At 43.2% G+C, this 15695-nt stretch overlaps 1 protein-coding gene across 4 annotated transcripts in view; it reads right to left on the bottom strand.

The window, feature by feature from the left end:
* DACH2 (dachshund family transcription factor 2) overlaps positions 1–15695 on the bottom strand; it is a 406794-nt gene that overhangs the window by 193592 nt on the left and 197507 nt on the right. For all 4 annotated transcript variants that reach the window (XM_061598827.1, XM_061598830.1, XM_061598829.1 and 1 more), the window contains exon 2: positions 6591–6706. In XM_061598827.1, coding sequence (XP_061454811.1) covers positions 6591–6706 — 116 coding nt within the window. The remainder of the gene's footprint in view (positions 1–6590; positions 6707–15695) is intronic.

The raw sequence follows: 15695 nt of genomic DNA, 5'->3' as shown, positions 1-15695 counted from the left end.
GGTTGCCCAGAAGGGAATATAGCCCTTGGGTTGCAAAAGATTCCCCATCCCTGCTCTGGGGTCTCTAAAATCCTATCCCATGAACAAGGTTTCAGAGTAATTTCTGACATGCAAAAAGTTCTGGATGATGCAAAACACACTACCCCCCCTCCCCCAAAAAATACCCCTCGTTTTTGGGTTATTTAAGTCTGACTGAGGAAATAAATGGCTTTGAGACAAGCTGCACATCCTCTCACAATTCATAAATACGTGGAATAATTATTTTCTGGGGAAGTAGTTTTAATTTAATTTATTGCATTTTTATGGAGTGTTAGACTAACTTCTTATTTGTGGCCTGTCAAAATGGCAGCAAATTATGGCAAACATAACATTAAATGCTATGCTGTAAAGCAAATATTTATCTAATGTGGGATTCTGTACATCTTAAAGAGCATGATGGCTTGCTTTTCTTGCGTCAAAAGCAAATAAGTGCCTGCTTTATTTCTCTTGGTTGTATGAACTAAGGGGTTATCACTATCAGTCAAGTTATTCTAAGAGCTGCCATAGCCACTTAAGATTTTTATGATAAAACATGACTCTCTTTTATCTTCCAGTCAAGAGACCAAAGTAATCGTTTAAGAAGAACCCACATCCCAATGCAGTGACATACTGCAGACCAGCAGGATTATAACCCACAATTTCCTCATGTCCTTCCATAATATTGAACACTAATGACTATTATAATGGGCATGCTTTCCAATGTCTCATGTTTCCAGCTTTAGCATCACTCTACCCTTAGCGTATCAATCCTCATAAGTCTAATGGCATGTGTCCACCATGTAGTAGGAGCTCCAGGACCCAGAAGCTCTGCGGAATTTTTATTTATCCTTCAAGAACCTCTCAGGCATTGACTAAGCTCCCAGCCCAGCCTCCTGATTTGCTGGAAACTGGAGGAGTCCCAGTCTTGGATATTTTACTGATGACCTGCTGTCAACAAATGGGGAATACCTTAACTCTCTTCATGCCAAGCTTGTAAAGGCAAACTAATTTCTAACAGGCAAAATCTAGGAAGTCCACAAGCAGGACATGGAGGCAAAGGCTTTCTCCAATTGTTGTTCTGCAACAACTGGTGCTGACCTCATTTGCACGTCATGGTATGCCGTCAGGAACCTTTGGCCCTCCCACTGATGCTGAACTATAACTCCCATCAGTCCTAACAATAGTTGCCAATGGCCAAGGAGTTGTAGTTCAGCAACATCTGGAGAGCCAAAGGTTCCCCAGACCTGTACTATGCCAAAGTTTGGCTTACCAGGACTGCACAAATGTGCTGGCTCCAAAGGAGGAGATTATACCCACTTTGCTCCTCCCCAGGCTTTTTAGCTCAGCATGAGATGTTGTCCAAAGCCAAAATCATCATTAAGATCTCTTCTCTTTAACCAAAAGCTGTGATCATAGTGCTGCCATGTCACTACCACTGCCTTTGATGGCTCCTGCAGTTTGGTGTCCAAGGGTGTGCAGTGTGGTGCTGCCCTGGACTTTAAACACAATCCTGGGTTTGGATGACACTAAGCCAAAAAGCATAGGGAGGAGCAAATCAGGTGTGATCTCCTTCTTAGGAGCCAGCACCTTCCCAGGAAGCCATGGTTTGGCTTAGTGTTACATGCAAACATTATCAGAGGCATACCTCCTCTGCATCTGCAGGTTTCATATAGCCACCATAATACTTAACATTTGCATTGTGCTTTCCAGTGTTCAAAGCACTTCACATGCATTATCTATTTGTAATCCTCACAACAACTCTGTAAAGTCAGTATTATCTTCCTTACTGCAGTTGCGGGGCAGGGACTGAGCCTGATCTAGGGTCGCTTTCCTAAGGACTCCTAGTGAGTTCATGGCAGAGGCAACATTTGAATGCAGGGCTTGTTGATTTGTAACTTAGTCTCTTAGCCATCATGATATATACCAACTCTTGATAGATCTGTCTAAGCTAGTGGTCATCACCACATCATCTGCCAGCAAATTCCATACATTAATTACATATTGTACGAAGAAGTGCTTCATTTTGCATGTCCTAAATCTCTTGCCAATCAGTTTCCTTGGATGACCCCGAGCTGTAGCATTACGAGAAAAGGAGGAAAAACTTCTTTCTCTGCACCATGCATAATTTTATAACCCTCTATCATGATCCAAGGTCACTCCCCCTCCCCTCATATGATTTTGACACCCGATTTCTATGATCTCTACACATTTTTGAAGGAGAAGAATCATGCCAGTCAGACAGCTGTGCGGAGCACTCATGTCACATACACCCTGTATCACCCAAACACTGGCACTGCCCAGGTCAATATCTGAACTGAACTTAGAAAAGGAAGGTGAAGCTTGTACAACACAGGCCAGGTTCATTCTTTGTGTGTTGAGCAGACACACATCCTCCTCATCACGATGCAAGTAACATCATGTACGGCAAGGGTTCAATAATAATAATAATAATAATAATAATAGTAGTAGTAGTAGTAGTAGTAGTAGTAGTAGTAGTAATAGTAGTAGTGGTAATAATAATAGTAATAGTAATAATAGTAATAATAATAGTAATAATAGTGATAGTCTCAAGGAATAGGAACTATACAACAGTTATGTTTTAAAGATGCTACTACTACTACTGCTACTGCTACTACTACTACTACTGCTCGCCTTCAGGAACTTGAGACAGTTCTTTTAGTTATAAAGCTGGTAGAGAAAATTGGTGGAGTTTAGAGGCAGCACTACGTCAAACTGCAGTAAGATTGTGTGTTAAAAAAAACTAGTGTAGTAGACAGAAAGGTTTAGCTTAGCCCTACTGTGCTAGTTTACTACATAAAGTGTAGTATTTATTAGAAAGTAATGTTATTTGTTATTTAATTTTATTTGTTATTATATTATTTATTATTTAATTTAATTTTTGTAAATTGTATCGCTTTTATTGTATTTTTATTGTATTTTTATACCTGTTTATTTTTCTTTGTAAGCTGCCTGGAGGGCCTTTGGCCGAAAGGCGGGGTATAAATAAAAGTTAATAATAATAATAATAATAATAATAATAATAATAATACCACCATCACCACTACCTTCTCAATGACTAGAGGCTATACAATAATTAAGTTAACAAAAACCAACCCCAAGGCTTAATATCTAAAGAAAGGGGCAAGATGCTTAAGAAAAGGAGAGGATAAAAAGGAGAGGGGATGGGAAAGGAAGAGAGAGAGGTCACAGGTTAAAATCTTGGGAGAAAAGAGATATTGTCAGATGCCACAATGCAATCACCATCAAAAAAAGTGGGTGTCCTTAACTCACAGCCCCACTGATCAAACTTTGCCCTCTCCAATTTAGCTTTAGTGGATTGATTTAACGATGACAGCTTGTAGACCTAGATACTATACTCACACAACTTTATTATCAGAGGGCAATTTTTAGAAAATAAAATAAAACAATAATCAGATCCTCCTACGATCCCTGCAAGGCATCCCTCACGAGCTTGCAATTTGTATAAACTACTTCTCATTTTGGTTTAGTTGGAGGGCACACCAGATGGAACGCAGGGCACTGTGGGATCTGCCATTTATCACAATGACAGTGCGTAGGAAGCAACGATCTTCTCACCACAGGGGGAAAAGCCAGGACTGCAAAAGCAGAGAGCAGGAATCAAAAGCTGGACTTTGTGGAGTTTGGCAACACTTGCGCTGCTCATTAACTTAATCATATTAATTTATTAGCCATATACATCAAAGTAATTCACTGCAGAATTGTCACCAAGAACAATTTATAGCTGTTCACATTTGCTGCATAGAGGGAGAATGAAGCAGTCATCCTGAAGGACTACGGTTTGCTTCAAATTTTGTTTCATATAGATCGACTTGATGTGTCGTGTCTGCCATGTGAAGTTAAGATTGCCACTTTTATCATCTCCGCTTCTGGGCATGAAATATATGATTGGGAATACTGGCCCGATCATGCCTCCCAGGTGCATTGACATAGATGTTTAAAGGTGCATGTGCATATGATGCTTTTATTGTTGCTGTTGTTAAATTGTCTTGTTGATGTGTACCTCCCCAGGTTCTTTGGGGAGGAAGGGCAGAATATAAATTAAATAAATTAAATTAAAAAAAATACAGTTCACCATCAGCCATCACATAGAATTGCCACCTTTTTTTCATCCCCTTGTTCCTATGCCTTTAATAGCAGCCAGCCAGCCATGGAGTAATTTAAAGTGGTCTTTACATGGCAGCTGCGACAACTCTGTCATGCACCCACTATTTCCGCTTTTTTAATGAATATTGTATGAACATATATTGGGGGTGATGTCATGTGCTTCCTCTGTCACCCAAATAACAACAACAACAACCTGCCTTCACCCATAGATCCCAGGACAGGTTACAACAATTTTAAAATACAATATTAAAAACAAGTAAAAATAACCTAAAATCACAAAATAGGGTGGGTACTAAAAATATAGTTGTCAAAGGCCAGGGTAAAGAGGTGTGTCTTCAGCATTCACCTAAATCTGTACAATGAAGTTGCCAGATGCACCTCGGTGGGAAGAAAGCTCCACAACTTAGGGGCCACCACAGAGAATGTCCTCTTCTGGGCCAGCACCACCCCTAAGCTTCTGAGGTTGGTAGAATTACCGCCCCGGGCTTCTACTGGGAGAAAGGGTGGGATGTGTGTGTGTGTGAGTGTAAATAAAAAAACAAACAAACAGATAAAAGGGCACCTACTGCTGATCTCAACACTCAAGAGGGAAAGGAGGATATTTGGGACCTAAGTCATTTAGGGCTTTAAACACTAATGTGATCACCTTCAATCGGGCCCGGAAATGAACTGGCAACCAATGCAGCTGTTTTAAAACCCCAGCTAGTAATCTGGCTGCTGCATTTTGGACCAGTTGAAGTTTCCAAGTCATCTTCAAGGGAAGCCCCATGTAGAGCGCATTGCAATTTTATATTTCCGTCACATTCGCTAATGTTCATTAAACATGTTTTCTCCCAACTGATTAGAGGTTAAGATTAGCCAAACTGAGTCAGTCCAATGCTTCCTATAAGTCAGCATTCTATCCACAGGCAGATGCTAGCCAGATCACTCAGGGAGGGAAACAGAGTAAAATGGTGGTATCCATTTCTCTTTCAAGCTTTATCAGCCAGAAGACACAGGGCCAGTTTAGACATACAGTTCACCGCAAGATCCTGGATGATATCATTTCATACCACACATGTGCATGCGGGATACTGTATGCTGGAATGGTGGAAAATGAGATGTTCAGCCATGCAACCCTCCACCTATAGTCTAAAGTGGTACAGCCCACAGACAGTTTGACTACACTGCAGCTTCTAGTAAAAGCTGAGATGAACATGTTTTGGTACAAAGCACAAAGCTTGAACGAGAGTTCTGGAGAACCTACAAGCATGCTCACAACTCTGTGTTATTTTATTTCAGCCACAATCATTACATTGCCAAAGTATGCTTTGTGGGGTGACATCCTTTGATTTGTTTATCTCACAACATTACAATTATGCAGAAAATTCCAGAGTTACCCCAATGTTTTCCCACAACAAATGCATAAAGTTTTGGGGATCAAATGTTTACTGAGTCAGACCATTAGTCCATCTAGCTCAGTAATGTCTGCATCGACTGGTACCAGCTCTCCAGGGTTGCAGACAGGGTTCTCTCCCAGTCTTACCCGGATATGGCAAGGACTGAGACCTTCTGTATGAAAGCAGATGCTCTACCGCTGAGCTATGGCCCTTCCCCTAAAGTCCACATGCTTCTTCAGCCGATCCTCGGATCTTGCGAAGCCCCATGCATATCTGCAAGTGCTGACAATCAGCTGATTGTCGGCTCTTGTGAAGCCCCATGCATAGTGCTTTGCAAGACCCAGCAATCAGCTGATTGTCAGCACTTTGCAGGCAGTGCCTTTGCCTGCAGCATTTTAATTCAAACCACGTGGGCAGAAACAGGTCATCCGATGGCATTGTCAAAAACATGGAGTCTAGGGGAGATAACAATTTGGCCAACTGGCTGGATCCAGTTACTGACATCTGTGATAGCCCTTCTGGCATTGTATATCCAAGTGTTTAAAGATATCATATACACATATCTATGATATCCACATCTTACTGGATCGCCACAGAAAACATGACTGGTGCTTCCCACAGCTATTGTCATATATGAAGGTGCTGTGAACCAACTGATGCTTGGCTTCCCTGGATGGCTTCTGTATTCTGAATGAACAGGAGAAATAATAATTCCTCCCCACAACACTTAAGAGAAAGTACCCATGCAGTCTATAAGGCCCTTTGAAGATCAACATTTCCCCTGTATCATATAACCAAGTATCTAATGGCACTTTCCCTTTAAGGAAATTACGATTAATGAAGAACTAAATCGCAAATCCATTAGGTTTTAGTCAGCACAGCAACACTGCACGGGGTTTTTCATGAATGCTCAAAAAAATCCAATAACGTAACCTCTGGTAAAGCTTGAAAAGCCCTGAAGGACAAGGCAGTTAGATCAATATTAGTTTATTTCAACTGCTGTGCAGTACAGAGAGCCGGAGCTGATCATCGAATGGATTTTATTACCTGTTGGGGAGATAAGTCCTGGTGATAAGAGGCCGGGCACTCCATGGGGCAGGAGGCGCGTGTTTTCTTGTATTGCAACCCCCAGAGAACGCTTGGGGGGTCTCCCCGGTCGTGAACTGTTGAAACAAAAGTGAAAATGAACTTTTAAGAGCTCTTTTGTCGAAAGGATTTGCATAGTAATGCACTTTGCATTGATTTTTTTTAAGGTCCTGAATAGCTCAGGCCTTGGCTGTATTCAAAACCAGCTCCTAGAATCTTAACTCTTTCGGTATTCAGGAACCACCTGATTGCCTAGAGCTTCTCCCATTGGCCTTCAGTCTGTGGTGGATCTGCTTTTCTGAACTCTGACAAGGCGTCCCATGTCAGGCAGCAAAAATACCATTTGACTAGACGGCCCAGTGCTGTAATCTGGTCTGTCTACTAGACTTTTTATTTCATCCTTCTTTCAGAGAGTTCAGCGTGGTACACACGGCTTCCCTGTTTGATCCTTAAAATGTAAATGTGCTGCCTTCAAGTCGATTCCGACTTATGAATAGGGTTTTCATGAGGCTGAGAGGCAGTGACTGGCCCAAGGTCACCCAGTGAGCTTCATGGCTGTGTGGGGATTCCAACCCTAGTCTCCCAGGTCGTAGTCCAACACCTTAACCACTATGCCACACTGGCTCTCATTTGATCCTTACGACAACCCTATGGGAAAGGATGAGCTGAGAGGCGATGACTGTCCCAGTAAGCTAGACAGGAGTCTGAATGCCCATTTCAGACTGGGGAGCCCAGGGTTCAAAGCCCCATTCAGCCATTCTAGTGTGACCTTAGGGCAGTCAGTGCCTCTCAGCCCAACTGCCCTCAGGTAACAAAGATCAAAGTGAAACACTCTGACCACTAAATCATAATAGCCCTCCTGATTAAACATGGTAATCATGGCTCTTCATTACCTTTAGCGAGATAAAATATTTCCTCAGCTACGTATCCTTGTACCAGTGAGTGCCTAGAGGACATTCTAGATTCTCAACCTTTTTATTATTCATTTCATTTCTAAACCACCCTTTATCCCAAAGGATCCCAGGGTGGTTTACAACAAATTCAAATAAAATACAATGATCACAACCCAGTAAGAAAATAATGAAATCTCACAAGTAAAATAAAACAAAACCCAATGATCATAACACTCAAATTAAATACAGCAGCAGGTGAAATTTGAACCACTGCCGCAAAGGCCTGAAGGAAAAGATGCAACTTCAGTTAATGCTGGAAAACTGACAATGAAGGGGATAGCCATATGTTCAAGGGGAGGGAGTTCCACAAATGGGGTGCCGTGACAGAGAAGGCCCTGTCTCTCATCACCACACAATGAGCTATCCTCACAGAAGTCAAAGCTCGAGGTGGCAGATTGCAGAAGAGGAGCTCAAGGCTCTCTGATGAATTCATTTCTTGGTGAGGGAGATGGAACTCCTGTGGATGGTGGCAACACCCACTCACCCCTCTAACCAGTGCTGGAGCTGCACTGAGTGCCCAGGTGGGCAAATCTCAAACAGATCTAGTCCACTCTGCTTGCCCACGCAGGTCTCAGTAAGACACACCAGATCATCCACAATCTGATGCTTTACTGTGGACCGCCCTGGCATTTAGTAGCAGCACCACAAGGTGAAAGGGCTGGTTGGCATGACAACCCAAGTCCTGCTGGATGTGGGGTGGCCCAGAACTAGAAACAGCTGCATGTATCTACTTCAGAGTGCCCTATTTTACAGAGGACAGTCCTCTATATGTGTCTGGTCCAAGCCCTGTTTAAAGATAAATAATGATAAGCAGTGGAGGCTGGACCATAAAGGCAAATGAGGCTCTGCCCCACCAACCTTAGTCTGCCCCCAGCTATCTACCTTCTTACTTATAAGCAGTCCAGTGGGTGGCACTGCTTGTTAGCTTCCTTCTCCACAGTATTGCCCTTTGTAAAAGTCAGCAGGTGTCGAGCCCCAGCTCCCTCAGGGGAATCAAGGAGGGGGGCTGGAGGAGATGCAGATCCCACAGTTAGAGCAAGGGGAGGAATCAGGGGGTGCAGACACTTTCGAGGACCATGGGGGAGGGGGTGTGGTCGACTCTGTGCCAGTTCCCACAGACAGTTCTCCCGCCGAGGAAGACTTTGCGCCACCTCCAGATGCCTCAACAGAGCCGTTGGAGGATGTCCTGGCGCGTGCGCCAACTTCAACCCCCCTGAGCTCCCCTCTTGAAACTTTGAACGCATCTCCCCTCCTGAAGCCGAGCCGGCACCTATCGAGCCTGTATTGTCAGATGAGCTGGTGGAGACACGCCCCCTTTCGCCCCGTGCGAGACGTCACGAGAAGCGCCTCGGCCAGAGGGAGAGTCTTCGAAGAAGTCAGAGATTACGGGCGAAGACCTTTCCTACTGAAGGCTTCGGCCCCCTGATCTGGGTGCTGAGTCAACTTTCTTCACACGCTGCAGAGTATGCTTAGGTAGCTTAGTTAGGGATAGTAGTGAGTTAGCGTAGCAAGGTCTATGAAGCGCGCTGCCTTTGATGTCTCAATTACTCTAATAAAACAAGAATTATTTTCATCCTCGTCTCCATCTTGTGACTTGCAGGACAGCAGGGAGGAGGATGGGGACAAAACTAGAATGAGTTGGCTCTGCTTCTCATTGGCTATGGCTCCACCTACTGTCAGGCTCCCTGCCTTCCGCCCCACCAGACCCAATGGGCGCAAGCTACCAGTGACCATAAGAAGGAAACACACGGAGCCTTGAAGGTTCCCATCAACAGTTAGCACCTATCATCTGGTCACAGTCTTAAATTATGGTAATTACTTCTAACTTTGCATCTATACTACGTATTAACAGATGTAAAATTTATGCAAAGGTCTGGCCTCTTTCCTCCCCTTCTGTGGTCATACATTTCTTCTCTTTTTTTGGCAACATGTAATTAGCTATCCTAATTCTTAAATGCCCGGTACATTAAGCCCATCTTGGCAGAGGGAGACCAGCTTCCCTTCCTGACAGTCTTTGGTAAAAAACAAACACATTGGTAAGAAACTCCTTCATATAACACTGCTTAACAATGGTGCATCTCAACTTTCCTACCTGTAAAATTGAGCTAATTGACTTCAGAACTTATTTCTAGGATTTATGCCTGCACAACATATTGTAGGTTCACTGAGCTGATATGTTGCCATTTCCAAAGTCAGTGTCAGAGCTAAATGAAACTTGTGCTGCTTTCTCCAGAGCTCCAGAAACCTTTTAAAGCATATTGCACAACAGAGCCCATTCCCAAAGTAACTAGCCATTTATCTTTTTTCCTTCCTTTCTCTATAGATTGATTGGTGCTTCTGAATGCTGTGCAAGGGACTCCGCTAATAACTTCACTCGAACCTATCAGAACTCTTGCATTTTTCAACCCCGGCTCAAGCCATTTATGTGTTGCAGTTAAGAATAAGAATCCACAATGTAAAAGAAGGAAAGCGGTCTCTATGTTTCTCCACAGTATCTACCCACTCCAACAAACTGCTGGATTTTGTAGCTGTCACTCACAAAAACAAGAAGTTAGGTGGAATTTGTCCAGGGATTAGACTGCACAGGGTTATATTGCACCAGGCCCTATAATGTCTCTGAGATTGGGGCGGAGGGTGTTCATGGAAAACAGATCTTCACAGCAGGACAGGTCTGAAAACACGTCTGGGACCCACATGTCCGGGACCCACATGCCTCATGGATCAGGTCATTCCTGTTTTATAAGGAATGCAACTTTTCGACTAAAGAGCAACATAAACATGCTCAAAATGAAATAGAAGATATTGCATCTAACAGGGGTGGGGAACATCTGGCCCTCCAGGCCTCTGTATCTGGCCCTTGCAATTCTCCCCAAGGCACAATCCTTCTCCCTATGCACATCCCCTCACCAGTCCTGCTTTATGGCTTCCTTGAGAGTTTCGGTCTGGCTGGAATGTGTCCTTGAACTGTGATAAGGGATCTTGCTTGCCTGGATGGAGAGAAGTGCATGGGTAGAAATCTCTGACTTCAGTATGTGCATTGATCTGCCCATTTTTGCCCAGTGGTGGCTGGCCCATGAATGGGGCAGCGCCCCACCAACCTCAATCTGCCCTCAGCCTGCTCCAGCCTGCCTGCCTTCTTACTTGCAACCAGTCCAGGGGTTGGCAACTGGCTGTCAGCTTCCTCTAGATTAGTCTGAGTCTTGTCCCTTGTAGAACTCTGCAGGGAGGACGATGGGGACAAAACCAGAATTAGTTGGCTCCGCCTGTCATTGGCTTGGCTCCACGTACTGCTGGGCTCCTTAACTTCTGCCCTCCCAGTCCCAATAGGCATGCAGCCCCGAGACAGATCCGCATGAGGGAATGTAGCACTCAGGTTGAGCAAGGTGCCCCACTCCTAGCATATAACAATGCGGAAAGGGGAGAGAAAGACAGAGTTACAAATCAGTGGGGCACCAGAACTGTAAACTTGCCAGTAATGGTGATGTGTAGGGCAAGTGATGCTAAGCAAGTCACTTAAGGCCATCAAGCCAGCTTTCTAATTAGACTGGCCACCAAACCAGGCACTCTCTTGGAATTCAAGTTTTCATGCAGATGGACTATGAGGCAAGGATGCATAGAAACATAGGAAGCTGCTTTATACTGAGTCAGACCATTGCTCTATCTAGGTCAGTATTGTTTACACTGACTGACAGCGGCCCTCCAGGATTTCAGGCAGGGGGCATTCGCAGCCCTACCTGGAGATGCCAGAGACTGAACATGGGACCTTCGAAATGCAAGGCAGATGTTCTGCCACTGAGCTGCGGCCCTTTCCCAGGACATTTCACAGTGATATCCTACACATGTCCACTCAGAAGTAAGCATCACTGAGTTCAGTGGGACTTAATCCTTGATAAGTGTAGCCTAATTGTTGCATTATGCTTGAAAACTACAAAGCCTATGATGCAGTATGCCAGTGAGTGAAATACACATGTACAACAGACCTGGAGCCTTTTATTATTATTATTATTATTGTTGTTGTTGTTGTTGTTATTATTATTAATAATAATTATTATTATTATTATAGTTTATGTATACCCCGTCTTATGGCCAAAAGGTCCTCAAGAAAAACACAAATATAGGAATACATCAATAAAACAATACAATTTAGAAAATTAAATAACAAATAACATTATTAAAAAACAGTGATTATAACTTCATTTACTTTAGTGACTACTCACTAAATAGAACACGAATTAGACATTCCCCCTCCCTTCTCTCTCTCTCTCATTCCTTGGAGAAAAATCCATTTTATCCAGATGAGTAAAGAAGCTTTTGACAAACTTTGTATTATACAACCAACCAGGAACAATGAATGAGAGGTACATAGCAAGAACCATTTCCCTCCAAAATGGTTTCCTTTGCAGAGAAACAGAAGTTAAATTTCACTTCATCAAGTTTGCAGCAGCAAAGTTCTTTATCAAAAGGAGACAAACTCAGGGTTTAAATGACAGAAACTTCTGGTGCCATTGCACAGAGGTGCCATTACTGTATTCATGCTTCCACAAAATGTGTGCATACTATTGGTGTTTATTGTACATCTGTCTAGGGCTCAGACACACAGACACACACCATAAAAATCATTCTTGACTTTATCATTTCAGCACTATAAACCTTGTCCTTTTTATCTAGATTAAATTTTAAAGTTCCATAGGCAGTGCATTTTTTTAACTTTACTCTGGAGAGTTCTATAAAATACAATAGAGCATAACATAATATAAAAACATGCTGTACAGATCAATACATTTCATCGCACAAAGGCACCCAGCTTCTGGAGACCTGCTCTTATGCATCAGCAACCAAGTGCTGAGGTCGCTTGTTTTTCACAGGACCTCAACATCATACTTATTAACTGTGCAGTTTTGCACATGGCTTCCAATGCACACAAACCGCACATATAAGTGTAGGGTCACTGGCAGTGGAGTCTGTTGGCTCCAATGTCAGTGGGGCAGTGAATACGCTTTGGGGTTTAGTTCCAACTTTCAAGGGGCTGAAACCTAAGTTCAGCACCTTGGACAGCTCCTTGAAAGTTTGGACTAAAATCTGGAGCAGATTCGCCGCCCCACTGACATCGGGGCCACCAGTCTCCACTGGTCACAGGAATGTGAAAAGCTGAGTGCCACTGCACAATGGAATTTACAGAGCAAGGGTGAGAAACTTGTGGCCCTCTGGACTTGAGTGGACCACAGTTCTCATCGCCCCTGACCATTGGTCTTTCTGACTAGGGTTGATGGGGGTTGAACAATATCTGGAGGACCACAGATTCCCATTTCTGTTATAAAAGGTTCATTTGCATTACTGCAGCGTTCTTCTTGAGAACAGACATTACCAGCTGTAAGGACAATCAGGGAACAATAGTAAAGAGAGGCAAAGCAATCTGATCCCTCCCCTTTCCAGATAACACCAGTATTTCTGGAGGAAGGCATCTTTTGCTCCTATTACAGCAGCCTTCACACACTTCTCTATCAATGATTACTAGCCATGATGGTTATACTCTGCCTCTATGGTTGGAGGCTCTATGCTTCTGAATACCAGGTGCTGGAAATCATAGAATCACAAAATAGTAGAGTTGGAAGGGTCTATAAGGCCACTGAGTCCAACTCCCTGCCCACTGCAGGGAATCCAACATAAAGCATACCCGACAGGTGGCTGTCCAGCTGCCTCCTGAATGCCTCCAGTGTTGGAGAGCCCACCACCTCCCTAGCTAACTGCGGGTGAGGAGAGTACTGTCGCACTCAGGTCCTGCTTGTGGGTTTCCCATAGGCATCTGGTTGGCCACTGTGGGGAAAGGATGCTTCACTAGATGACTCATTGGCCTGCTTCAGCAAGCTCTTCTTTTGTTCTTATATGTCACTCCTACCATTTATTATTTATTTAGGTTATAATTTATAAATGTTTTTCTATACCACTATATCACAAAATATCAGGGCAACTTGCACTGCTAAAACATAAGACACCATCCATTAAGTTGACTGGCTAATCAAAATTAAAATGAAACAGCTGCAAAGACCTGGCAGCATAAAAAGGTCTTCAAGAAACACCTACAAGTCAAAAGTGGGGATGCCTGCTGATTCTCTGCTGGAAGAGTATTCCACAGGATGGGACTGGCAACATGAAATGCCTGACCTCTAGTTGAGGCCAATTGGGCCTCTGTAGAAGTTAACAGCGCTCCTGCGGATGTGTTCAAGGATTGGTCTGGGATCATCAAGGCTCAGATGGTCCTTAAGGTCTCTTGGCCCCAAGTCATTCAGGGCATTGTACATCAACACAAGAACCCTGAATCTGGCCCAGTAGCCAGTGAAGATATTTTAGCAGTGGTATCTATCACATGTGGCTGCCAGGCTGCCCCCCCAAAAAAGTTTAGTCGCCGCATTCTGTACCAAAAGGAGCTTCTGGACCAGGCCCAAAGGCAGCACCACACAGAGCGCATTGCAGTACTCCTATCTCGAGGTTACCAATGCATGGACTACAGCAGCCATTCATTACTATCGGAAAGCAATGTGAGCGCCTTTGGAAGAGAAAGGGCGGCAATAACAGGCCCCGTTCTCCTGGATTCAAACATCATAACAAACCCTGGTTAAGAAAGCTGGATGGTTTCAATCAGCCAGCAAAACAATATTGGAAAGCATGCTTCGAGCTAGGATCACAAATCCAGGTTTGTGCAAACTATGGTTTGGTGAGATGACAGAATTCACAAACCATAGTAGCTCCACCTCTGGAGGCACCACAGAAACAGCAGGGAAGAGGGAAGGGAACAAACAGCTCTGTGTTATGGCTTGCTGAACTGACCAGAAAAAAGAAAGAAATCTGATAAGCAACTATAAACCATGGCTTGCTTGTACATTTGGAAGCTCATAGTGAGGGTTCTGAAACAATGGCTGAACAAAGCATGGTTTAGCATGATATATAAATTAATCCATGCACGCCTACATCTTATAGGAGAGGAAGGTGGATTTTGTTGGAAGTCCAACATGGCCAAAAAAATAGTAATACTCTAAAACTGCAGTTTTTGCAATACACTTTCAGAAGCAGTTTGTATGCAGATGGCTGAAAATAAGAACCTTGCCGATGGATGCCAAGGCTGTACTTTCAAATTTACTAGAATCAGATGTAAATTTACATATTAATCAAGACAAATAAACATGTGGTGATTTAACTAGGAAACAGTCTGATGACAATTTAATCAGCACAGGTTGAAAGGTCCATCACTACCGCATCCTGTTGCAGTGAAAATATTGATTGTGTTACTGATTTTGGTAATGCCTTATTTTGCAGGGCACAAATAACCATGTAATTACTCTTTAATTGAATGGTGATTGCTTGCTAGCAATTATTAAGATTTATTTTGCTTAATTACTAGATTATTTATGCTCATCAATATAAAATAATATTTCATCTTTCTTTTTGGTGGGGAAGGGGTTTAGGCTGAAAGACAATGGGACAGATCATATACTCGCTTCAACTGTGAATGTGGGTGACATTTGCCCCCTCCATATAAGGCCAAATTCAGAAGTAATGATCCCAATTGAATAGAACAAGCCATGTGACTGTACACTTCCTCCTCCCCTCTCTTGTAAGCCATTTTTTTGGTTTCTTAATCCAGTTTCCTGTGACATCCAAACCAGGAAACAATGGCTTGAGTATTCCCTACAAACCAGGCCTTCCAGTCAGAATTTGCATTGTGCTTCATAAAGATTGTTCCAACCACAGCTTTCTAGGCTGGGCATCATAGGAAACTGTGGATTAGCAAACCAGGAAGTATTGAATCAAGGTGTGCAAGAGAGGGGGAGGAGAAGTGTTTATATGGTCTGTTTTTGGCCTGTATATGGTATACATGTGGCAGTCAGATTAAATGTAGATGCACAGATTACAGCAATGCTGAACCCATGGTGGACCAAACTTGATGATACTTCTGTACTGTGTTCTGTACTGTGTGTATCATATTTGGTTGTATTGCTTGGATGCCTGCAAAGCATTGTCACTTTCTGCTGCTGTCTTGAAAACGCTTCTGATAAGAAGCTGGTACAGAGATGTCGGATAGCCAAAACAACGTCAAAGTGAAATAATAATATAAATG

This window comes from Rhineura floridana, chromosome 16 (genome assembly GCF_030035675.1).
Source record: "Rhineura floridana isolate rRhiFlo1 chromosome 16, rRhiFlo1.hap2, whole genome shotgun sequence".
NCBI lineage: Eukaryota > Metazoa > Chordata > Lepidosauria > Squamata > Rhineuridae > Rhineura > Rhineura floridana.
Note: the sequence above shows the minus strand (reverse complement) of the source record. Positions and strands in the feature narration are given on the sequence as shown.